The sequence below is a fragment of the Dinoponera quadriceps genome, unplaced genomic scaffold (genome assembly GCF_001313825.1).
Source record: "Dinoponera quadriceps isolate SergipeBrazil2010 unplaced genomic scaffold, ASM131382v1 scaffold120, whole genome shotgun sequence".
Classification (NCBI taxonomy): domain Eukaryota; kingdom Metazoa; phylum Arthropoda; class Insecta; order Hymenoptera; family Formicidae; genus Dinoponera; species Dinoponera quadriceps.
The window spans coordinates 17,685-42,744 of NW_014554309.1; the positions used below are offsets into that span (position 1 = coordinate 17,685).

The following is a 25,060-nucleotide window of genomic DNA, read 5'->3' on the forward strand; positions in this document are numbered from 1 at the left end:
ATGCCTCTTCTTCGCGGTAACAACAATTTACGGTCGACTTTCGAAAGCGAAGCGACGGGCCGAACTTATGAAAAAATAGAAATCGGCGCTTGTGAAGTGTTTTCATCTTGTTTTTTGATTCCCGCGCTGCCAAAAGGTCGAGTCCGTGGTTGGTCCGTGGCGGTGTGACACTTCAAATTAATACGAAAGAGAACCGGTTATATAATACACGCACGCAGAATGTATGTCTTCTAACGGATGTGCGACGAACGAACGGCTCTGTATGTACATAGCGCTATGCACGTCGTTCTTCCTCCGGCGTTCGATATTTGCGCACATTCTCGATACTACATTTCCATGTCATTCGAATGAATCGTTGGATTTCATGAACACACATCGACAGAAAATACGGTCGGACAGGGGAGGAGGAATTCGGCCGGTTGTCGTTTTCGTTTCCGAAAAGTTCACCGAAAATGACGCGAACGCGCTCAAAGTCGTCAAACGCGAGGCAAGGTCGGATTTTCATCTCGTGTCAGAGAACCCCCGACCTCGGACAAGCGGAATTCCGGGGGATAATCCCGTGTCTGGTGCTAAACGCCGGAGCGAGCCTATGGGCCAACGTGGCTGTAGTTTACAACTATGCGTACACATTGACGAAGTAATCCGCTGGATTTTGCTGCATCGCTCCGCTTGAATCTTGATACGATCTTCAACGCGATGTATTTAACGGTCGCGATGTAATTAGAGGTCAATTTATTGCGCCGACTTATTAAATGCGAACCGGCTCGTACGTGTTATGTAAATATACTGATACACCGGCTTTTACGTTAATCGCACTTTTTCTCGAAGAAGCAATATCGCCTAATCATGTAGCGTGTCTCGCAAAATAAATATCAATACGTTACTGACAAGTGAAGCATTCGTGTAAAAATGCTTCATCACGATTATTATATTTTTTATATTTATTGTGTTCGTTATAATCGCGCCAATTTATCATTAAGACGCGACGCCACGTGTTAAGACTGCGTGTACAATTGATACATGTTTAGTACATTTAATCGAATATTTTCGGTCAAATAATATACACGGTTTGATGATGCTGTTAAAATGTCCTTCGAATTGCATACACGGCTCAATGACTTTGTGTAATAACAAATAAGTTGCATCGTCAAATTAAAAAAAAAATGTCAAACGCACCAACACGACGGAGTTTGTAGATACGAGCGGACGAGCCGTTCAGCCGGTCAAATTTCGATGCTACGAGAAACTGCGAATCGTGTAGTATCGTTAATGCATCTCAGTACTGTAATGCGTACGTCTATGAGTAAGTTATTGTAAATATGCCATAATGAAAAAAAAAAAACACACACACACACACACTATTTAAACGTCGTTGTTGCTTTATTTATCGTACCACCTTGTTGTGCGGCGTGTGTGTGCTTTGAGCCCTAATAAGGTAGATTCGTCTCGAGAACGCTCAAAAATCCACGCGCTCGAGAAAACTGTAAATGTAGAAGAGTGGGGTTTTTTTTCGCAACGGATGGCCCCTGTACGGTCGCTCGTGTACTTTCATTTATAAAAATTAATAGAACGCACCGCAGCCGTATGAAATATCCCGGAAATATACGGCTGCACCCCAGAATGAGAGGAAACCACGTCGGAAAATTCTGATCCGACCGGCCGCGTCTCGATTGATGAAGCACGTACGGACCTCCCGGCGTACGAAGATCTGTTAATTGGCCGCGGTAAAAATTGACTTTGACGAAAATACTGCGGTAATAATCGAAGAACTCGCCGATAGAATCGATTCGTTCCACCGGCGACTCGCGCTTTGCAAATGAAAATAAGAATGACGTTAATCTCCGTCGGAGCAATCGCGTCCCGCGGCTTGGAACGAAAACATGTCTCGCGTGCTTGATTTTACTGCACTGAGAAGCCAGTTTGGTCGGATCAATTTGAAAGTGGACGAGCAAGAAATTTCTGTCTCAGCATTCCGTTTGAGAACCAAACGGGAAACGAAATTTCTAGTTGTAAGAACCAAATTTGGCTCTTCTGTTTCCTTCAATCAAAACACGTTTAGTTGCCCATTTTCCGATCGATCTGACCAAACTGGTTTCTCACTGCGGGGCGTCTTTGCACAGGAGGACTTGTACAGACTCGGTATTCGATAGTAACGTCCTCACGTAGTTCGGCGTCGATACGGATTCTCAGGCAGGCTCGAGTCCAAACGGTCCCGAATTCGTATCCGCGAGATACGCCCGCTGAATGTTGCCGCGAGTGTCACGAGGGACTCCTCTTGAATATATTTTTCTTCCTTCTACTTCCGAATTCCGGAGCCGGCGGCATTGTTTGCTCGCCGAATCCGCGATATTGATTTATCTCCGTCGCCGTGACTCCCCCATTTTCGGCCGACTCGTAAAATCCATCCCCGACGTTCGCTTATGCGGCCGCTCCAATTTCTATTCTTTCGTCGCGTCCTCCTCCCAGGACGCTGCCCACAGGATCGCTATTCTTCAGCCCGGGCGTCCTTCTCTCGTGAGAGGATCACCGGGATCTGCGTGAGCAACGACGCGGGGCGCGATTGTCGGGCAAGCGCGCGCTGGATATCGCGCGGTAGTGGAGGATGGTTAATGGGGGGTAGAAAAACAAAAGGACGTCGCGCACCGGGGATGGTCGGAGGGGGGATGGGCAGGCAGGAAGGGGAGAGTCCGTTCGTAAAACAAACCGTCGTCACGCAGAGTGGATGCTTTTAGCCGACGCGATGCAATGCGGCATAAAAAGCCGGGATTGAATTTCTCGTGACGTGCCCGTTCCTGTTGTGATCTCCCTCTCTCGTGTCTTTCTCTCTCGCTCTCTCGCGTTTGGCCTGACAAAGGTGGAATTTAACCAGTCTATTTCGACCCGAGGAACGCGCCGGGGGTTGAAAAGTGGCAAAACTGTTCAAAAACACGTCTATTCTTCATACACGTGGCGCTATCGAGCATGCGATGCCGGATGTATCAGTTTTTGCGTCGGTACTGATAGTTGGTAACGTAGATCACGCCCTGGCTGTCGAAAGATACGGTAGGGAACGTGGTGTTAAACATGATCTTTGTACCTACACGCTCCGCTGTCGTTTGTGATATGTCGTCGTTCGTCGATGGCTTTTGCAATGAAAATTAATGTTGCACGGGCGGGTTGATTGAATCCATCGAAAGTCGGACAAAACGCTTCTTTATCGATGCCCGACGGCCAACAAATTTCATATCGCCCTGAAACGCATCGCGAGAATTCAAAGGCGATTACGGTTCGTCGTGCAATCCATTTAAACACCACATCAAATCGCAACGTATTAAATATTAGCTTGTTTATTACATTCGGCAGCGCGAGCGATTATAACGTCGAACGAGTATCGCGAAATAGATAAATAAATGGGTAAAGCGAGCGAGCGAGCTTTATGGTCGCTGATAATCGGCAAATTGGTGGCGATTAACGGCACTTTGACGCTAGTGACTTTTGCGCGCTTTGTCGCGCGATGTCATAGAAATGATTTATGTAAAGCGATTACGTGATAGCACAGTTGATTCTTTCATATATGACCGACTTTGCGAGGCAAATTTTGCCCGGGGTAAACGGACATTAATTTCTGCAATATTCTCGACGAGAGAGAGAGGGAGAACCGCGCGAAAAGGAATATTAGAATATAATAACGTGAGGATAAGTGGTCGGGGACGTGTAAAGAGCTATCCTTTGCGAGAGATAATCCTTGTAATTTTTACTGAATATTAATCACTAATAATACAACTCGGTGGTTTAGTCTCCTTAAATTACGCTATGCCGATCGGTACACGTAAGTGCAGTATTTACACGATCGTATGGAATAACATGATCCGTATTGATCAACGATTATACAAATAATTTACGAACTACGGACTGCTTCAAAAAAAGAGAGAGAGAGAGAAGACAAAATAGAACAGCGGGTTTGTCCGAGATTTTGATGGATCGTCATCGAAAAACATCTGGAGATTCACAATACACACGATCGAACGAATGTTGTCCCAACTAGTGCGTTTAGATTCGAAATTAGCGTGCGCTTTTTCTTTTTGAAGCAGACTACACGACGAAGGTACACAAGATCACGGTTTTTTCTCCTTCCTTCCTTTTAGGTCGACGTATTAATATGCTAATATCTGAAAGTATACAAGAGCTTAAGCTTAGCCTTCTACGTTGTAAAAATAGCTATACACTTTGTAACAACACCGGTTAACTCTGGACTCTATACAAACTAAAAGTACAAATTTCCGCGGCGGACTTTCCGTGGCGTGGCGCGGCGCGATGAAGCGTTTATCGTGTGAAGCGAATATAAATAGCTAATAGAATGTATGTGGTGACGCCCCGACTCGCACCGAAGACCTCGGTGGGACTCTTCGACTCCGGTCGTTTGTTTACATTTTCTTTTCCTCCAACGAAGAAGCGCGGTACAGACCCCGGTCCGGATGGAATGCACCGATTTGTGCGAATGCCGCGGCGGCGAGCGTGTGGAATTCTACAGTTTTATATTGCACTACGCGTCTCTCGATTATTCCTAAGGTTCTCTGTACAGGATCAATTGAATTAGTCTTGCGAGTCGAGCTCCACTCGGTGAAGTAGATCCGGCTCTGAAAGAAGATTCCGATGTTAATAGTACGTCCAATCGGTAGTATGCGAATAAGAACGGTCGTCGTTCTATGCGGCTTTACTACCGTTTCGGTTCTCCTCCACGTAGAGACTCGCCCTTTGCGAACGTCTGCTCTCGTTGGAATATCGGATTCTGGGCTCGATTCTCTGGCCCGGCACGTAGGTCGGCGTGGTGAAATCGTCCGGACCCTCTAAGACGGGCACGCCCGATCGCTTCCTACAGATCGCCAGGCCGATGATCACCCCGATGCCGATGAGGATCAACGCTGCCACGCCTTCGAAAGATTCACCGTTCATTTATACACTTTCGATCCATATTAGATACACCATGCACGGAAAAACAATCTCGTTCGTATAACTGGATTTTCCGTTATTTGGAGATCAGGCGATTTCCCTCGGTTATCTCAACTGAGTTTTCCATACAACTGAATGTTCGCAGGAATATTTCTCGGTCGCGGAAAACATCATTACTTGTTACCGAGTTTTCATCTGATCCCTGTTCAGTTGCAGAAATTGAATGTTTTTCTCATGTTTGCGGTTCGTAATTCAAGTCTATCCGCGGCAAGCCAGTGCGCAATGCAAAAATGCAAAGTTAATGAAGACAAAATTTTATTTCCAGTGGTGCGGTGAGCGATCGTACACAGCTACACGGGTAAAAATAATTTGTTGGCGCAATAAATTTTACGCCGTCCCAGCAAAATCTATCAGTTGCTACAGACGGCAAAACGATTTGTTAAAAATACCAGTTGCCGTTAGCTGGATTATTTTGCTGTAATAATAAATTAGTAAATGTAAGTAACATACTGGTTTGTTTTAAGAAAAGCCAACTAACGTGTGCCCTAAGAACACTTGACTTGACTTCCGAGTTAGCTAATTACGAACGATTCATTAATTTGGCGGTGTCAATGAAATTTTATCGCTGTCGCAACGAATATAGCATTGATGATTTTGCTGCAAAAACAAAATTATTTTTCTCCGTGTGGGCGAAATCTAAATGCTGGTAATGTCAGCGCGACGTAAAAAAGCGGTGTTTAAGAAGGCAGCTGGCAGCATCGTCGATTTTACCTGTACCTGTCAATGCGATCGCGATGATCATGTTCTCAGAGCTGGCTCGCGGCAACGCCTTTTTCAGATCCTCCAAAAATATCCCACTCCTTTCCACTTTACTACCTATGGGCTCCGCAACCCTGATGTGCTCCAGGAGGACGGGCTCGCTCCTGCCGCGTCCGTTTACCGCGTAAATGTACACCGTATAGTCGTATCCCGGCACGAGATCGTGCAGCTGGAAGTTTGGGAAGCTCGGATTCATATCCTGATAGATGGGCGGCGAGTCCCCAACCAAGCCTTGATCGCTCTGAGGTGTCTGAAGGGTGTGGAAGCCAATTTGGCCGACATTCCTCGGGGAACCTCGAACTTCCAGTAAAAAGTGCTGCGGCGACCCGCCGTCCGATCCTGGGACGCAATTAACCTCCAGCGAGTTACTTTCGTTGTTCAACGAACAGTCCATCGGCGGTTGCGGCGGTTCTATGCAAAAAAATGTTCGATCCTTGACTTTCTCTCTCTCTCTCTCTCTCTCTCTCTTTCTCTTTCTCTCTTCCTCTTTGAAAAATTTGTTCCACGCGTTCTAGACGATAGAGATCGTTCGGCACGTGAAATTTAACTGATCAACTGATTCCAACTCTTACGTATCGAGGAAAGGAAGACTGTATAATTATCAGAAAACTATAAGTATTAATATTTAAATGGTAGTTATTGGCTAAATAGACTGCGATGATTAATATTTCGCATTTGTTTCGGTCAGTAATGTCTTCTTGTAATTTTTGTGAGATAAATTCATAGAGATGTCCGTGATAAGGCCGATTAACAAGCGATTAACACCCACTAGCTAGTACTATGTTGAATATACAGGGTGTCCTCTGTCGTCCGATACTGTTGATCGCCCAGCACGCCAGCGTGCCGTAATCGGTGTCGGCACTGGGTGTGTACTTCAACACGCTCACGAGCCCTTTATTCTCGGCCCTCGAACTCGTCATAGGCAAAACGTCGCCGCGTGTGCCGTTGTACGTCCACGAAAACCGCACTTGATCGTCCGGTACCGCTTCCACTTCGCACCTCAGCGTCACGGTTTCGTGAAGAGCCACGGTAATCTCCCGCCTCTCGTTTCCCTCTCTGCATCGCGGCGCGTCTGTCGGACATTTCGGATGCCACCGTGAAAAATGGAGGAAACATACCAACGGGAGAACATCCGCGAAATATTCGCGTCCCCGGTTTCAACAGAATCCGGTGTACTTGTTTAGTGCTGGTCAAAATTAAAAGACACGTTTTCTCTTTTGCCGGTAGAGGCGTTTGAAGAAACTGCCTCCAGAGAGTTTCATCTCTTTTCCGCCAATTCGATAATTATTTCAGATAAAAGATGCTTTTCGGACAGATAATATCTTACGGTATTTTGCGTCAACCACACTTTGTTCTTCTCAGTGGGGACAAATCGCACACTCACATTTGATTTGAATAAGAAGCGGCGGGCTGTGAGTCTCGCTCACGGCGTTCGCAGCCAAGCAGGAGTACTCGCCGGTGTGCGCGAGCGTGAGTTCCCGGATGGTCAGCGATTTGGAGGCCAGCAGAATCCCAGCGCTCACGTCGTGCTCCAGTTGCTCGTCCTACGAAGAGAAGAACCCGCGGCAATGAATCATCCCGGGCTGGCGGCTCATAACGAGGCTCTTTTTTCCCCGACCGACCGTCCGTTTTCTACTTACGTCGCGGTACCAGATCACTCGCATCGCTGGCGGGTTGCTTTGAACGTTGCAGACTAGCTTGAGATCGTCGCCCTCTCTCAATGTTTCCAAGACGTAGCCAGTGGCCAAATGGGCGACGACTACCGGAGCATCTGTTCATTGTTCGAGTGAAGGATTGTGTTATTATTTATTATAGCGTTCGCTCGGAGGATCTCGGATGACGCAAATGACAGGAAAGACAGTTGTTACGATTTCTATTCTACTCGGATAAAAATGAAAGAGAAGGAGAGAGAGAGAGAGAGAGAGACAAGAAAAAGATAAGGAGAAAATTTCCAATACGTTTGAAGAGACTGGAGGCACACTCACAAAGAACGCGGAGCGTTTTGACCTCTTCGAGCGCCCCCCCGGGAAATCTCGGATTCTCGGCTCGACAGATCAATTCCTTCTCGTCGTCTTCTTTGCCGAGTACTAAGGCCAACCTGCTCACCGTCATATTGCTTCTCTGTGTAGTGGACACGTTCGGGTCGCCGATCACTTGTTCGCCCAGCCTCCAGATAATCCTGGCCGCTGGAGAGCTACCCCAAGTTTCGCATTTGGCGGCGATCGGACGGCCAGCGAAGATCTGACTGTCGGTCATAACGATCTTCACCGTCGCCGGTTTAACTGAAACGCGAGAAGCGAATTAAAGCTACGTATAAAGGACCGTCGGAAAGATCGAATCGCACGGACAAAGGCATTAAGAATCGTGACGGCGATTTCTTTCTTCTTACAGTGTCTCGCAACCATCTCCGCGATTCCCTCTTGCTCATTAAGCGTCTCGTCGTGAAAAGGGACAAAGAAATTCCTTAAATTTCTTGGAGTGGAATTTCACTCAGAAAGAAAAAAAAATGGTAATATTTTCATCATCTACTTGGTACTTGGTAACTATAATCATTATAGCGAGAGAATTATAGTCAGGAAAGCCATTTTTCCAATAAGCGTTATTATAACGTCCGTGATAATAATCTTACATGCGTATTACTATTATTATTTGTGCGGTTAAAACCGTAAAAGAGGTATGGCTGAGGCCAAAAATAATGTCTCTGTCGCAAGTCGGTGTGCGCAAGGAAGCACGTGGCAGCGTCACCTCGCCGGGCGAATCCGCGCGCGCGCGCGCGCGCGTAGACACGAAATATGAGTGCCGCCGATGGAAAAAACTACGAACAGGCCGCATTTCGTCGTCGTCGACGTTGCGCCACGAAAATAACGAATCGAGAGGGTGCCAGATGCCCCCGCGTATTTTTACTTTCGCACGACAATTCCACGAAACGCGACCATCAAAGGACGGTTAAGGAGGCCCGCGCAAAATCGTTGGAATTCATTTCGCTTCCGCCGCGGGTCAGTTCCTCGGTTAGTTCCCGGGGTTATATTTACATTTCTTTCTTCACCGCGCTAGGAACGCGCCAGGATCGGTTTGAACTTGATGGCACGTAGGACGAATAGTACGGAGTATAGTTGCGCAAATCCGACCGCGACTCCGCCGAGAATCGCGGAAGGATCGCTTTCGTGGATCGACCCTCGTTGATGCGCAAGTGAGACGGCACTTGGCTTGTTTTTCGGCCCGAAAATAAATACAAGAGGCGAGAGCGAGGAACGGAAGTACGGCGTGTCGATCGGATAAAACGTGCCAAGAGAGCCCTTTAACACGCACCGCTTGAGACCGCCTTTTTAGCACGTGCTTGAGACCCGGAGGAACGGCCTTGAGGAGAGCGCGAGCGTTTCTACGATTTTATTTTAAGCAGATGTCACGTTAGCGCGGCATTTATGGCCCGTTTCCTCGAAACGCCCTTTGCATTTCGTCGCCGCTCGAACGCGCCCGTTGCGCGCCCGGACGTCGAGGAGGAAGAGTTGAGAAAACCTCCGTAGGAGAGCTACCCTGTGATAAGATGATCGTGAGGAGAGATTTATGGGCTCGTTAGCTCGTAATCGTGGTCTGTGTTTTCGGAGGCAGCCCGTAGCCGCAGCTTCGCTTCCGATCGACTCCAGTCTCTCGGAATCAGCGCTTTCAACATACAACCCGGATATTTCGATATCCGGATAATACTCGCGGGTGGATCACCCGGACTTATATACACATTTGCGGATACTACCCGAAAGATCTGGATTATCCGGATACTCGGATAAATACTCGGGTACTCGTATAGTCGAAATCGACAGCTACTCGGGACTGTTTAAATATATGATCGTGCAATATGCGAGAGATACGACACTTACGATATATTTCGAGAGGCACCTCGCGGACGGTAGTTTTTCCTATCGGTCCAGACTGAGCCCGACACTCGAGTTTCGTTCCCCACAGCGACCTGGTGACCTTGTCGACGAACAGGTGGTTCACCGTAAATCTACTCGACGAGCCGATAGACGCGGTATCGACCACGCCGTCCAGCAACTGGCCGTCCTTCCACCACGTCACCGAAGGCTTGGGTTTACCTGTGTGTGTGCGCGTATGTCAATTTCAAAGAATGTCGAACACACAAGGCGCGATTGATAGACTCTGTGCGCGAAATACCGATGCACAGGATTACCTCCGGACACTTGACAGGTCAGAACGAGGTTATAACCCTCCAGGAAAGGGCCTGCCACTCCCGTCACCTCCCGTCCCGTCCCGTCGTATATCACAGGTCTAGTTGGCTCCTCTGCAAGAAGCAAAACGTAACGTATGATGGTGGGACTGTGACGCTGGTATCCTCGCTCGACGCACTCTTTGAACGGCACTCATAGTCGGATCTTAGATTCAAGATCGTTTCAAGTCCACCTTTAAATACTCCGTAACGAAACGATCCGTACAGCATCTGAACAGGGATTTGGGACGATTTGAAATACAAGATCCGGTTTTACGAATACCGTCCTCTGTGAGAGACGCGATAGTTACCAACTAGAGTCAGGTTGACGCGAAAATTCCGCGTCGGCGAGTTTATAAAGTCCACCCTACATCTGAACACCCCCTGATCATTGAACGTCACTTTGGTGACTTTCAGCTTCGCTCGGTGACCGTCGCCGATCTGGAAGTACGTCCGTTTGCCGAGATCGTCGCTAACCGCCCAGTGAACGGCGGCGGTCAGGTTGCCGTTTCTCGCATCCAGGCTGCGGAAGAAAGGACATCGATCATCGAGTAATTTTCGCGTAATACTGTGCTAAAAACACCGATCACCGGCACGTCTAAGACATAGAGTTAGTTCGGAGCATGGACCCAGAATAAAGGGTTAGTATTCGAGGGTAAAGTTTTAATCAAACCATTGATGAAATCGGGAGGTAACTCAGTCCTCCCGGTTTGTGTATAATCTCGCAATCGGGAGCTGTCAGATTGACAGCTGTCTAAATCAGAGTCATGAGTCGATAGAAATATTACAGCTTCAATGTATTCCTCGGAGGAATCCCAGAAGCGAGGGTGGGCATCTCGTCGGGTGTTTCGTACGGCATTTCCGCTAGCGTGAACCCGGTAAACATCGCGCTTTCGCCAATTGGCGACTCGCGGTGACTAAACACGCGTGCACGCGCGCGCCTAACGTCTATTCGCGGCCGGGAAAAAGAGCATTTGGCAGAGCGGCCGCCTGCGGATTTAGATTCCCTTAGCCTTAGAGTGCTGACCGTTACGCAACGGCGAGAGCAGGAAATTATCTTGGTGCGACGGGAAAAAGCAGGCATCATCAAAGCGCTATTTACCGCGCACACCCCGCGACTCGCCGCTGATGATACTTACGGGAGGTTGACGACGATCGTTGCCAACTACGCCGTCAAAGTCGATTCGGAAGTGACGGAGGGCGGAAGGTTCTAATTTGTGCGACTCGGGTTACGTGGCGTGAAATTGAACAGAGGCGTCTTCCGCGCGGTCAAACGAAAATATGACGCTTCTTCGAAAGCACGAGATGCGCCCCGCTACGAGGAATTCGCAAACGTAAAGTGTGCGAAGCGCAAAAAACGACAAGGCCAAGCGTCACTCGAACGATGTGAATTTAACGGACGTGATTTCTTATTTGATCGTAGAAAGTATAAAAGAGGGATTTCTCTCGCAGTCTCCCGATGCCCCTCGTTATAATCGAACTTCCTTCGACACCAAACGAGAATGCCAAACAGGAAGCTTCGTGAGAGAAACCGCCCCGTTTAAATTTCTCGAAGTGAAATCTCGCTCAAAATTAACGAGAATCTACTCAAAACAATAATACAAATATTGCTATCTAAATTTCTTGTAATGAAATAGCGTACAAAACGAGTGAAAAATAGCAGTATTTTCATTCAAAACGATAGTGAAAATATTGCCGCTTGAAATTGCAAGAGTGAATGTTTCACTCAAACTTAGAGTGGATTCCGCACGAGTGAACATTTCAAACGATTATTATATCAGATTCGCTTTTTATTTTCGAGCGATAATATTCATTTGACGATTTAAATTTGAGAATTCACTCTATACGAGTGAAAATCGCTCGAATTCGAGTATGCCGATAGTCGCTCTACATTTCGTGTGAAATTTCACTCCAAGAAATTTAGTGAACGCCATTTGAAATCGTAAGAGCGAATGTTTCGGTCACTTAAAGTGAATTTGTTCCAACAATAACAGTGGAGTGCATCAAATTCAATCTTCAGCCTCGAATGAAAATAATCACTCGACGATTCAGAGGGGAAAATTCACTCTCTATGAGCGAAAAGTCACTCTAACTCATTACTTCGTGTGAAATTTCACTCGAAGAAATTTAAAAAGGGCGCGAGAGAACATAAGAAGCGGGGATCTTCATAATAAAAATTCTTGGGAACGTGTGATCTTCGCGCGACGCTATTTATTTTTCATAGAAACGTACGAACGATAGTGGGACGAGGGGAACATCTTGTTTTACGGCCGTGGAGATCGTTTTCGTAAATAAGCGACGCCCCGCACACGCTCTGTTTAACGCCCGTGTCAGCCGGAAAGAATTCTTGATCGACTGCTATTCCTGAAGCCCGGACGGTGTTATGAAATTCCATCACCTACGCTTCCGATGGTGGAAATTCGGTCGAATTATTTATACAATCCTGATCTAGCCTAACTTGAATTTCCTACGTGTATACGAGCCAGTGCGCGGCGTATGCATTTAAATGATCGTCCGTGCGATCAGTATACTCGGGTAAATTTGGAATAACTACCACTTTTCAGAATTCGCGCGTAAAAGTCAAGTAGAGACGAGTTAACGTAGAAATTAACATGAAACGCTTCGTTTCCATCGTTCTAGTGAGTGTAAAACATTATTATACACGGAAAGAAAAAATTGTAAAAAATAAAAAATATTTATTTACTTATACTAAAGTACATGCTTCTACGCTGAGATTTTTCTCGAATGAGAAAATATACATTTTCTTAAATCTTCTCATGAAAGTAACTGTTCACTCTATTCTTAAATAAAGGAATTTTGAAAGAGAAATTTCAGTAAATATATTATTAGTACCCCACCGAATAAATACTTCTTATTTCTTAGATATTTTTTTCTCTCAGTATATAATTTTGCAATAATCAATTTTTATCTGAAAGCAATTAAAACCCGATACTCAGTCCCTTTTTTCATAAAAGAGACTATCGAAAATTAATTGTAAACCGCGTCATCAGGCGCATCGGTCGTTAATAAACCCGCGATATTTATACGTTGCGAACAGAGCGCGACGAAGGTGTCCATAACGAGAGTTCACGTGTGTCAGCTCGCCCTGTGCCTGGGATATTTCGAGATGCGACTTCAGAACAATGGCATCTCATCCCCCGATAAACGCATGGCCCGGCCAACATCCGGCAGGCCTGACTTTCGGCAGAAAGTCCGCCGTGTGAATCAGTCTCCCCCGCGCGGGATGTTCCTAGAAAACAGGAAGTCGTCGACGGGAAGAACTTTTTTTCAGGCTCAGAGACCGCTCCGATGAGAAAACAAATTCGTCCTCGCGGTGTATTCAGCATTTATCATCCTCCTCTCCTACCCCGTTAAAAATAAAGAGCCAGTTCTAATTTCTGACTAATGATGAAATTTCCGCGTGATTTCGCAGAAATTTGTTTGTAACAATTTTCCGCAGAATCAAGTTCAGATATCGCTCGCATCATTTTTAGCCGATGACACTTCCGCATAGTTGCTCGAGAATTTATTTGCGACATCTCTACCGCAAAGTTTAGCTCGGACATAGACATCGCCGGCGTTCCTGCTTGCGCGGCAAGTGGAGCTCTAGAAGACTTTGAAGCGTAAGACTCACCTGTAGAGCGGTATACCGACTTCGTCCTTGAACCAGAGCACCATGTTGACCGAATCCGAGGGTGTCGGCGGCGTGATGTCGCATGGCAGCTCCACGTTCTCACCCTCGACCGCCCAGACCAATCTCACGGGTACTGAGGGAAGAGAAATCGGTCAGCGGAATCGCCCACGGTTCGACAGATTCGCGATTCAAGCTCGGATCCGCCGGGGTCGTGCGTAACACCGGCACAGAAAATAGAAACGATATATCGCGAGTCGGCCAGCCGACACGCATGCACGCAAACAAGCAAAGCGTCATCGTCGACGCGTCCTCCGCGTGTCGCACGTGCGTGAGACGCGCTGTTAATGCACATCGCGGTATGCCATTGATAACTCGCTGTTCATTGTGAGGCCGCAGACACCGAGACATCACGACCTCGCCTTTCGCCGGGTGTCCTTTTGTCGGCCGTTCTCTTTCTTTCTCTCTCGCATTTTTCTGGAATTTTGCAATTTTATTTTACTAAATGCCGATACACGCTGAATGACGACCACCAGTGACCCGTACACTACGACATTACATCGCACCTTATTAAGTTGCGTATGAAATATCATTAATTTCACTTGAAAATCGGTTGTACGACCAATAGCAACGCGAACGATACACCGAAGAAAGAAGTGCTATTATTCAGAAGTAATATTTATTTGGCCCAAGCAAGTTGGTTTACTCCAATACTCCTCGGCAAATATTTACGAGAAGTAGAAATATAATTGATTATATATATAATATAGTATTTCCTTCCTATAAATAGACATTTATTTGTTTACGTTAAAACAATTGCAACAAGTATTAAAATCATAATATTGGAAATATCAAAATTTATTTTTAAAAAGTATTTACTTAACAGTAAAATCTAACTAAATTTAAATCACCAACTCGGAGCGGCGAAGAAGTATACATAACTCTAATAAATACTCTCTTAAATTTAGCACTATTTTATGCTTACATCTAGTAGTTAATTTACAAATTAAGATGTTGCTACGTCCAAGTAAATATTTACCATAAGCTGTTAAAATATATTTAAATTGCTGAAAATATTACTTGATTTAAGAAACTGAAAAACAGATAATTATATTTATTTGATTTTAGCACTTTTTCTATATATATATATATATATATATATTCGCCCCGAATTACATTTTTTACCGTGTCTTTGGTAGCTCAATCATCAATTAAGCTTTCACAATCAACGGAAACCGATCGGATCGGATCGACGGAATAACCGCTCGGGAACCGGCAAAGTTTGTCCGTTCGCGACCGTGCCTGAATGCACTTCTCCCATGTGCAGCATCGCACGTGGCCACGCGTGCATAACGACGACAGGAGCACTCGCGAGAAACCGCTTCATTAGTACGCCGCTACATGTTTCATCACCCTCGGCGAGCTTTTAAGAACCCGACCAGAGGGTCGCGCGACTAACCGCCCTGTCGAGTTTTACGTCGCTCGTTGGACGCTATATCTTCGTACAGTAAGCGCGACGCACGGTTGTTACACCTGTTGAAGCAGCCAACGAAGAATTTCGAGGCTCCTATTGTGCGTGAGAGTTAATCGCAATTTTTGTTCAATGAAATGAAGAAGATACATCATTCAATGATACCCGGTGATATCTTAATGAAAATCGAAGAAAAATATCTAATATTTTCTGAAAGGAACATTTTACAATTCCTTCTCTCCGCTGTTTCTTTCACGATAAACACACGATAAATAAAATGCCCGTCAGACCTACCCTCAGTTTTCTCTGGGAACCACATTTTTCCTCCACCCCTAAACTGACGAGTGTAGCCGCGTATTAAAGCGAGGATAAGCTCTTCAAGATTCAATCCGTCGTAACACTCGTGTTCCCTTCCTTCACCCTCTTCAAGACGTGAGTGTGTATTTTCTTCATTTCGAGCTGACATAAAGGATGTAGGAGCGCGTGCAGTTAAAAAGAACGGACCTTTGTTGTTGATGCTACGCTATAAATAGTCGTCGCCACTATGCCGATCCGTAGCGAGAAATGAAAAAAAAATCGAGTACAGAGTTCACGGACTCCTAAGTGGATCACCGCAGCGTGTTCCTCCTGTTTTCTTACGCGATACATAGAGGCGATCTTTCAAGGAAGTCGATCGCGTGGCGTCGAAAAAAGGCACACTCGTGTACGCGTATCGTGCAGTTATGTAAATAATAGACCGGCCGTAAGAGAGAGAGAGAGAGAGAAAGGAAGGGAGAGGGAGAAACACAACCCCCGCTATTTTTGTGTCACGCGTTCATTGGGAAACCATGCTTCCGGCGAATGGTCTATTTCCGTGCCGGACCGCGGCTTGGCCTCTTTCCTTGTCTTTCCTTTCACTCGCGATCGCGCATATCCGCTCGCGGAGTCGAATTCGCGGTCATGCTGCTCCGCACTGTGACGTCACGCGTGCCGAGAGAACAGCATTTGCCCGAATGGGAATTTTGATTATACTTTGACTCTCTTAAAATAGTCTTCGCGCCTATCTAGAGAAAGATGGATTAATAAAATCCTACTATGACGATACTGACACTTGTTGACTTCTCTCTTGAACTTTTAATCTTACACAGAGGAAAAGATTTCTTCGAATTAAGTACGCGCGTTTGTTTGGCTTGGGTTTGTTTAATATAAAACAATATAATTTAATATCAAATATCATTTTGTTTTAATGAAAGTGTTGTTTCCTAGATCACACCAGGTTGTTTGATAGAAAAAAAATAGTACTATTATGTTGAGGATATATAAATATATTTATGTAAAATGTAAAAGAAATATGTTATTTGTAAAGATATTTATTGTTTGAGAAACCAACAATATTGTTTGTTGAATCAAACATTCGTTTCTTTGCTCCACACTAAGAGACAATTTTTTTTCAATTGAAGAAATTCTTTATTAAAAAAATCTTTCTCTACGTGTACAGATTTTATTTTCATGCTACCTTGAACAACCTATGTTGACACGAAAATAGAAATTTAAAACATCATTAGGATCAAAGTAGATGATAAATTACATTAGAATTGAGATTTTTTTGAACCTACATATTTTGCTATCTTAGCTCCTACTATGTTATAAAATTAGAAGCTTAACACAGGACCAAAATTTCAACACTCGGCTGTGGGCGCGAGTCGTCGAAGATCGTTGGTAAACGAATGGTCCCCGAAAGAAACGCTAATGGTCGAATGTCGAAAGAAAATCCCGCGATCGAAAGGTGCTCACGGAAAAATGATTAACGACCGACAATGCTGGTAGCGAGCGCGTTCTGAAAAGTTGATTCAAGTAAAAGAGGGTCCCGAAGCGGGTCGAAAAAGACGCTCTTCTCATTTGCGCAATAGGCAATATCTCATCTCGGTCGATGAGCGGTGATTATTTACGAAGCTTTACCGTGAGGCCGCCTGCTTAAATTATTCGAATCTATTTCGAAGTAACGAGCCGCACGCAACCCGGCGATTATGTCGATTCCTGAACGACCACCTTCTGTTCTGTCCGACCTCCCTGCACGATGCCCCGCCTCCCAAGGGTCAAAGAGATGAAAAGGGACGGTATACCTTTGACCAATTCGTTTGACAATTTCGCCCCGATCCGCAACCCTTGATTCCCTTATTCATTCCCATGATTCCCTTATTTATTCAAACTTCGCTCCGTTTTCCCTTTCGCGAGTTGAAGCACGCTTGATTATTATACCAGACCAGTTGTTATTGATATTACGTAACTTAACTACTATTGTTATTATTACCGGTACACTTGTTCCGGTTTGTTCAGTCAACCTACATCTATTATACTCATTATCCATACCGTATTCATTACAGTGGATTATTTGGCAAATCGCGCTCAGTCGTTGCAACTATTGCGAATATCCGCGAGCCGCCAATTATTTTGATAATTACACAGGCATTAATGAATAACAGATTCGAGCTTTGACTATTTAAACGGTTGTAATGAATATCTAATGCGAGTCCGTTGTCTACATCATCGGTCTCTGTCTCTGTATAATTTTCATACGTATAGTTAATCATATATTTGTCCGTAACGTGTTGGCACACCTGTCACGCACAACAGCGTACGGGTTCAGGATCAGCAAGCCGTTGAACAAATGTCAAAACGAGCTCCAATTAATTACAGCCGGAACCTCGTTTGACGAATCGATGATTATTCGAATCAGTAGGCAAAGACTGAGCGGCCATTAAATGATAACGCTTGTAGTAATTTGTCTCGCATAATATTTGCGAAACGCGACCTATGAATACTGATTACGTTAATTACTCTTTCCATCGGACGGCGGAAATAATGTCGCAAACGTTACGAGCGACGGTCCTCGGGGCAAACAAACGAAGTTGCTGCTTTCACTCGACGACGATCCTGGTGCATTATTTTATTTATGTTTGCATTATTTTATCGTACTTTATTATTTCAAACATTCGCGTCGCGATACACGCGCAAGCGGATTAATTAAAAGAATACCGCCGACGCGATATTGGGGACGCGTCGTAGTTTCTACTGAAAAACGGAACGCTTCGCAAAATTGAAACACCGCTAATTCTTCATCCCTCCCCCTCTCCCCCGTCGGATTGAAAAGAGCTGACGTTATCGTCCCGAGAATTATTATCGTCCGAGCGGGAATATTTTAACGCTTTTTCGTGCGTGAGGAGTTAAGTAAAAACTTTCTCGGCGTCCGATAGAGCCGCGCAGGTAGCTTTTATATAAGGATCGTTCTCGGATTATGCATATCTTATGGACAAAATGCAAATTCCGCTGTACATCGGAAGATTAACATAGGCGATACGCGCCGGGGGAGAGCGGTGTGCGAGATGTGCGCGCGCGCTCGCGCGAGGGTGAGCTTCCAAGCGCGAAAAGCACGCCGCCTGCATTGGTTTATGTGTTTTCATTTCGCAGAAAGTGTTGCTTTCGCAACGGGCCGTTCTGCATGACTTTTACTGTTAGACAAACATGTAAAGGCTCTCTCTCTCTCTCTCTCTCTCTCCATCTCTCCTCGCGATTCCTATATAGCGAGCGATGATAAACTGCCGGATCGTTATCGTCCTTTATGCTCACCGTGTCACACACCCCCCGGCCCTTCGCGGCGACGATCAAACGATCGATTGTAAGACTCGTCGGTTATGCACCAGAGAGCCATTACGGCATTATTTGCAATTCCGAGCGGAAACGCGAGTTTCCGGCACGCTTCAGGCCGTCCGATCGCAATTTCGCCCGTGTTTTTGGACTATTACGGGCTATCCCTTTCGAGCGGGATCATCGGTCTATCATCGACGCTGCGCGACGGAGCAGTCTTTCCCAATGACGTGTCGTGAGATCTCCGTGGCTTCCCGATCGAAATCGATTTTTCGATTTCACGGTGTTGAAATCTTTCCGATTGTTTCGGACTATAAATTTCTGTTCTTGTAAAACAGAATAATACAAAAAGGTTTCCCCAACGGAAAGGACAATTCCGTAAATTTTCTACCGCCTGAGGGCCAGACGAAGACTCGATCGTAGAAAGATTTCTGGAGGAGGTTTCCTCTCAGTCAATTATTTCCGGTTTCCCCAACCGAGTTTCAATGCTGCTGAATGTTCGCACGAACGTCCTCAGTCGCGCTAACAGAAATACCATTTCTCGTCCGAGTTCTCATCTTGTCGCTATTCAGTTGCAAGGGCTGAGATTTTTTTTTTCTTTTCGTGCTGACTGTAGTTACTTTGCTATGCAGTTACAGTCGCAAATTAATTAAAATAATAAAAATCGCGAAACACTTTCCGCTCAGTGTCGGCGTAAGGTGGGAAACTCGGTGGGAGACTCCAGTAAATAAATGTCGAGTCTCATGCATGACGTTCGGTATTCATCTCCATTTTACGCGAATGGTGAAGTTTATCAGAGTGACACGGAGGGGCAAAGGGCGAAGAGTCCTAAGATGCGGGGATATTTCCCCGGCTGAAAATAAATCGCGCGAATTCTTTCGTCGTGAAAGTCCTCACGACCATCACGAGTTCCCGCGCTCGCTCGCTCGCTCCCGCGAGGGACCGTCGACGAAAATATCCACTCCGCGCCGATTCGCGCTTATGGCGCTTCCTATTTTCGATCGGGCGTTTCGCACGTGGCCGGATTGTTATCCCACGCGGTTATTATATCGCGCGGATTCCGCGCGAAATTTCTTCGTTATCCCTCCCCCCCCCCCNGTGTATCTACGTCCAATTACGTCGTTGTATTATTTAATGCGAATTAAAAAGAATTAGCGGCCGAGGAGAGCCGCCAGTCGCGGACGAAAGCCGCGTCGCTGATTGTCGTCCTGTGACCGGAAAAGCCTGCGAATTTCGCTCCGTTTGTTACACCATTTTTCACAGCCGAGATGCTCTTTCCATCGCGCTGTCTCCGCGATTTTCCGCGTTGGGACGAATAATAACGTAATCATAACCGAATAACGTAATAACGTAATAACGCAATTATTAACGTTATTAACGCGTAACCATTCCGACGTGCGCGGCAAACGTGTCCGCGGTCCCGTTGAAATTAAATCGCGCGATGTTCATTTCAACAGCTGTTTCAATTTTGGCAGATTACCATGCTCCTCCGAGGGGAAAAAAGAAAGAGAGATCTCTTCCGCGATAAAATTAATTAAACGTTCACATGTACGCGCATGCGATGTATTTCTCTTACGCGATAATACGCGGCGCAGCGCTCGGCGGTTTATCTACTTCCTCCGCCGGAAGGAACGGCGATATTGTTGCTTCGCAAAAAAACGAAAACAGGAAGTGATGCACATCTGATGCGACGTCGACGCTCTCATAGAGACTGAGGCGCTCACAAACGTGTCGCCTGATTGAATTTTACGAACGCTAAAACGTCAGTAGGCCGCATGCGGGTCTGCGGGTTTATTTAAATCCTTCCGGTTGGTGTCACTGGTCGGAAAATATTGAGACGCCTTACAAGTTACGCAAGAAAGAATGGTCCGAACGAACCTTCGAGATGTGACCTTTCCTTAATTCGATACTCACGCTGAGGGAACAAAACCGGGTAGAACGAGTTGAAGTGAAATCGACGAAAAATCGAACCGGAACGGGCTATTAATTAACGATGCTGATTAATTAATTGTATGATGCTGGTTATTAGAATTAATGTATAATCACGCAACATTCGTGCCGAGCCGTCGCGGTGCGAATTTAACGCGCGCCATGTAATAAACATGGCCAAATATAAGTTTGGAGGGCGCGTTGAACTTCAAGCGTATGCCGCGTTAATAGCCCCGCCGCTGATGGATCTGACCTGCTAATTAGATGTCAATCTTCCGACAGGCTCAGCTTGCGGAAAATAGACGCGAACAACACACGAAACAACGGCATATATACAGTCGGGTGAAGGAAGGTAGCAACATTTCTCGCTTCAACGAGTCTCGCATCCAATAGGAGAATTTACTTTCTGACAATTCTCTAAAGATAAATTTTCGCTATTTCGGACTCGATATCGAATGCGTTCTGAAGCTGATAACGAGGTTAAAATGTCGCAATTTTTCCTCCACTGACTGCGTCTTGATTTTCCGCAAATTTACTCTCGCGTATCTCGAATCGATATCTCCGTAGCAAATGCATTCCTCGTTTTCTTTTATTTCCGATCAGAATCGGGGATGACACATCACGCCTGACGTTTGATATTTTAGAATTAAAGAAGAATTAAAGAAGAAAATACGGCAGAAGAAGATTCTCCGTTCGAGTCGAAATTTTGGCCCTGTGTTAAATTTGGAATTCTACGACAGTAGAAGCTAAGATAAAATAGGTTCGATTTCAATTCTGATAACGTAATTTCCTTTGATCCTAGTGATGTCTCAAATTTTCGTTTTCGCTATTTCAGCGTCAAAATAGGTTGTTCAAGGTACCGTGGAAATTGAATCCGCAGATTTAATTAAAACGCGTTTTGGTTGAAGGGAATTAAATTTCGGTTTGGAGTCCTCATGAATTAGGAATTCTGGTTCTCGCGAGCCAGAAATTCGGTTTTTAAAATAAAGAATTCCGTTTTTTTTTCAATTAAAACGCGTTTGAGTCATTCATCGTCACGCTAATTTAATTAGTCTTTTTTCTCCGTATAGGATAAAAGACTCAAGAGAAAAGTCAATGAGTAATTAGTATCGTCAAAATAGATTTTTACTCAGTGCACAAGTCATCCCTAAGAACACGCGAACTAACCTTAAGGAACGTCGAAGGACGTTAAAGTTTCGACTCGACCGTTACCTTTGTTCTGATATTCCGATGACGGCTCCTCCGCGGCTGCGCCCGTCCGGTGGGTCCTCAGCACCATCAGCAGACTCGTGAGGAGCGCGTATCCCGACACACGGTGCATCTCGATACCCGTCCTGTATCGAGAATCGACGCTCACGTATCGCGCTGGCCGCGCACAACACGAATCCGCTCTACCGTCGCGGCGAGCAGCATTCGATCTCGGCTGCGGATTCTCGCGGTTAAGCGTGGTGAACTTAATTTAAGGACGGTCCTTCCAACGTAGCCGTAGATTCCAATCCCAGGACGACTTCGGCAGCGCGACTTGCTCGATGACGGATCGCGACCACTTGAACGATCCGGAACAACGAGGCATTCTCGATCCGATCGTTTCTCGGCGTTCCTCGTGTAACGTCGCTTTCGTGCGTGCACTTCCCGTCAATTCTCGATATCCCTGATCAACGAGAAGCGATTATTCTGCGTATATTGCTTGCAGTGACTGCGCGATCTGTGATCGCAACGAATCTCACGAAGACGACTCTCCGTTTCCTCCAATAAGAACGATCCCCTCTCGCGCACGCGAGAGAAAAAAAGAGAAAGAAAGTACGAGAGAGGTTTCTCCGTTCCGCACAGCTTTTGCTATTCTATTCCCGCGCGAACGCGATAATTGGAATTAAACCGACGTTTCTGCTCGCCGTATTTTCCACGTTTGCGCGTTCGGCGCTTGTAAATGTTTAATCGCCACGGGAGAATAACGCTGCCGGCTTATTGGAATTCTCAGCCTCCTACCGTGCGTATTTACATTCAACGACGGTTTCGCGAGATATTCATTGCTCCTTTCGCCTTCGTTCTGCCTCGAGAATGAAGAAAGGCCCCGCTCGCTCCTTATCGTCGTATTCAGCTGTGGATTCTTCGCGAAAAGTCGCCAGCGAATCCACAATCGACAACTGCGGGTCCTCCGCAAAGTCCTTTTCACGCCCGTCCTTCTTCCTGCTCCCCCGCTCGTTATTAGGCCGCGCGCGTCGTCTTGCAAACCCTTTGATTAACAAAACCAGACGTTTTTTTCCTCTTGCTTTCTTCGCGCCTCCTCCCGCGTCCTCTGTGTCTTCCCTCTCTTTATCTCCGCGGCTTCCACGGGTCGAAACTTTCGCCGGCTTTCGACCCTTGGTCGTCGTCCTCTTCGTCCGCTTTGGCTTCTCCCCGAGCCTCCTCCTTCGCCACCCTCTCGTGGAATTTCGACTTAGATCCTGCGTCTCGCGCGTGCCTTTTGCACGCCACTTTTTACCACAGATCCCCTCGTCCGCCCGCTAATGTTAGTCTCGCTAGGTGGTCCTTCTTTTTTGCGCGGCGCTTCGTTTAATTTGGAGACGCGGTCAAGTGCCACCGTCGCGCGCGCGTGCGCGCCTCACTTACACAACTTCTTCGCCGATGATGATGATGGCTATGACGACGATCACTCGTGTGAGCATTCTTCTTTCTTAAGGAGCCGGCCGACCGGTGTCTCGTTTACCGGGGTGTCGATTAATTCGATGAATCCTTTCGAGGATTACACGCCGATAGTGAGGTGAGTGATAAGCCTCCGATCGAATAAATCAAAGGTGAGGTTCAGAGGAGGCGCTCTCAAAGTTCTTCAGAGATCTTTACTTTATACCACGAATACACGATGCTCCTTACACGGAAATTGATTCAGGCTAGTCGAAGGGGGAATCGGAGCGCCGCCGATGCTCCGAGATCCGAGACGAATAAATCCGCAAACCCCCCGGTGCAACCCTCGCGCACAGACACACTCGCGCACAGATACACATAGGAAACGCGCACCCTCGAAGTCACTCGTGCTCCCGCGCGACGTCAATTTAATCGGGAAGAGATGACGCCAGAGTAATGCAGCGAGTCGCGTCGTCACGTGTCGCATTCGCGCGATCGGGGTGCAATTCGGTACTGAGAGCCCGAGTTCGTCGTCGTCGTCGTCTTCGTGGTCGTGGTCGGCGTCGTCGTCGGCAGCGACTGCCACGAAACTAAAACCAAAACCGAAGACACGCGTTTAGTTTCCCCTACTCGGCCACCCTCGCCCTTCTCGCGCGCACCGCACGCACCACACGCGCGCACGCACGCACGAACATACGCATATCGCACGCAGGCACACGTGAAACGCGGGCGCACACGCGTGTCTACAACGCGACTCGTCAAGTGTTCGCGCGAGTGGGTGAATGCACACACCCACACGCGGCCGTTGCACGCTGCGCTCCGCATAAGCAATGCGTTTGACGGGTGTGAGGGATACGCTGTAACGCGGGAATAACGCTAAACCGGTGCCTAAGTAATGCATGCGACTGTTTGCAATGAGTAACACCTCTGGCACGACGCGCCGGACGATAAAGTGAAACGCATTTTTACGTTGCACGCGCGGCATTACTGCCGTCCCCTTGTCTTTTATACAGTCGGATACTCGACTAAGTCGATTACGGTAATGCCGTAACTATTCGCACACACCGTTACAGCTTCGTCGGCTTTCTTCCCCGCGAGCCTCCAAGTCGTAATCCGGACGTTCGTACGGCGCGGTATCGCCGTGGAACAATCCGGGTTTCCCCGCTTTCCCCGAATTCGTTAAAATCGGGAAAATGATGAATTGAGAAAGAAAGAACAGCCGAGTGAATTCTCTTCTCTTCTTTCCCCTTTGCTTTCTTCTTCTATCTACGAGGAAGCGGGCGAATTTTCGAGTGTCTCGGCAGCGAAATTCCGCAAAATATGTACCAACCCAGCCCCCGACATTTCTCTGCCCGATGCACACATCGAACACCGTGCGCTTGTTTGCGCGTGCAAGCGCGCGCACACGCGCCGCTGCGCTCGTCTCCATCCGATCTTTCCGCTTCGTAAAAGGGAGTTCGATGCCGAGTCCGCTCCGCCGGAATAAACGCCGTACGGGGTTTCTGGCGTATCATTGCACAGGCGATTACGGACGCTGCCGGAGGGGCTGGAAACACTATAACAGTTTCGAGGGTGGAGTGCCCCGCCGTCGGGGGTTCCGGAGCAGCGGCGGCAGGCCGAGGGTCAGGAATGCGTGCGTCCTGAAAGGACCGGGCGTGTTCCGAGCCGCCAGCCGCGCGACGTTGCTGGACGGATGCATCGAATTCTGCTTGTTTGTCCAGGAACGCCATTGTGCCAAGCCCGGACCACGATTTCCTGTCGCTTGTCGCGTGTTCTCCGGCCATGCTCTCGCCCTACGCTCACTCTTTCTCTCTTT

General features: G+C 46.8%; 1 protein-coding gene across 1 annotated transcript; it reads right to left on the bottom strand.

Annotated features, from left to right (window-relative positions):
• Positions 1 to 3,707: 3,707 nt before the first annotated feature.
• LOC106746283 (hemicentin-2) lies at positions 3,708 to 23,872 on the bottom strand. The gene is made up of 12 exons (XM_014622694.1): positions 21,835 to 23,872; positions 13,602 to 13,734; positions 10,279 to 10,490; positions 9,932 to 10,042; positions 9,621 to 9,836; positions 7,734 to 8,030; positions 7,389 to 7,519; positions 7,133 to 7,292; positions 6,518 to 6,820; positions 5,707 to 6,159; positions 4,701 to 4,910; positions 3,708 to 4,616 (listed from the first exon to the last, which is right to left on the bottom strand). The coding sequence occupies exons 1-12, from the start codon at positions 21,941 to 21,943 to the stop codon at positions 4,573 to 4,575; spliced, it is 2,379 nt and encodes a 792-aa protein (XP_014478180.1). The 5' UTR covers positions 21,944 to 23,872; the 3' UTR covers positions 3,708 to 4,572.
• Between the last annotated feature and the right edge of the window lie 1,188 nt (positions 23,873 to 25,060).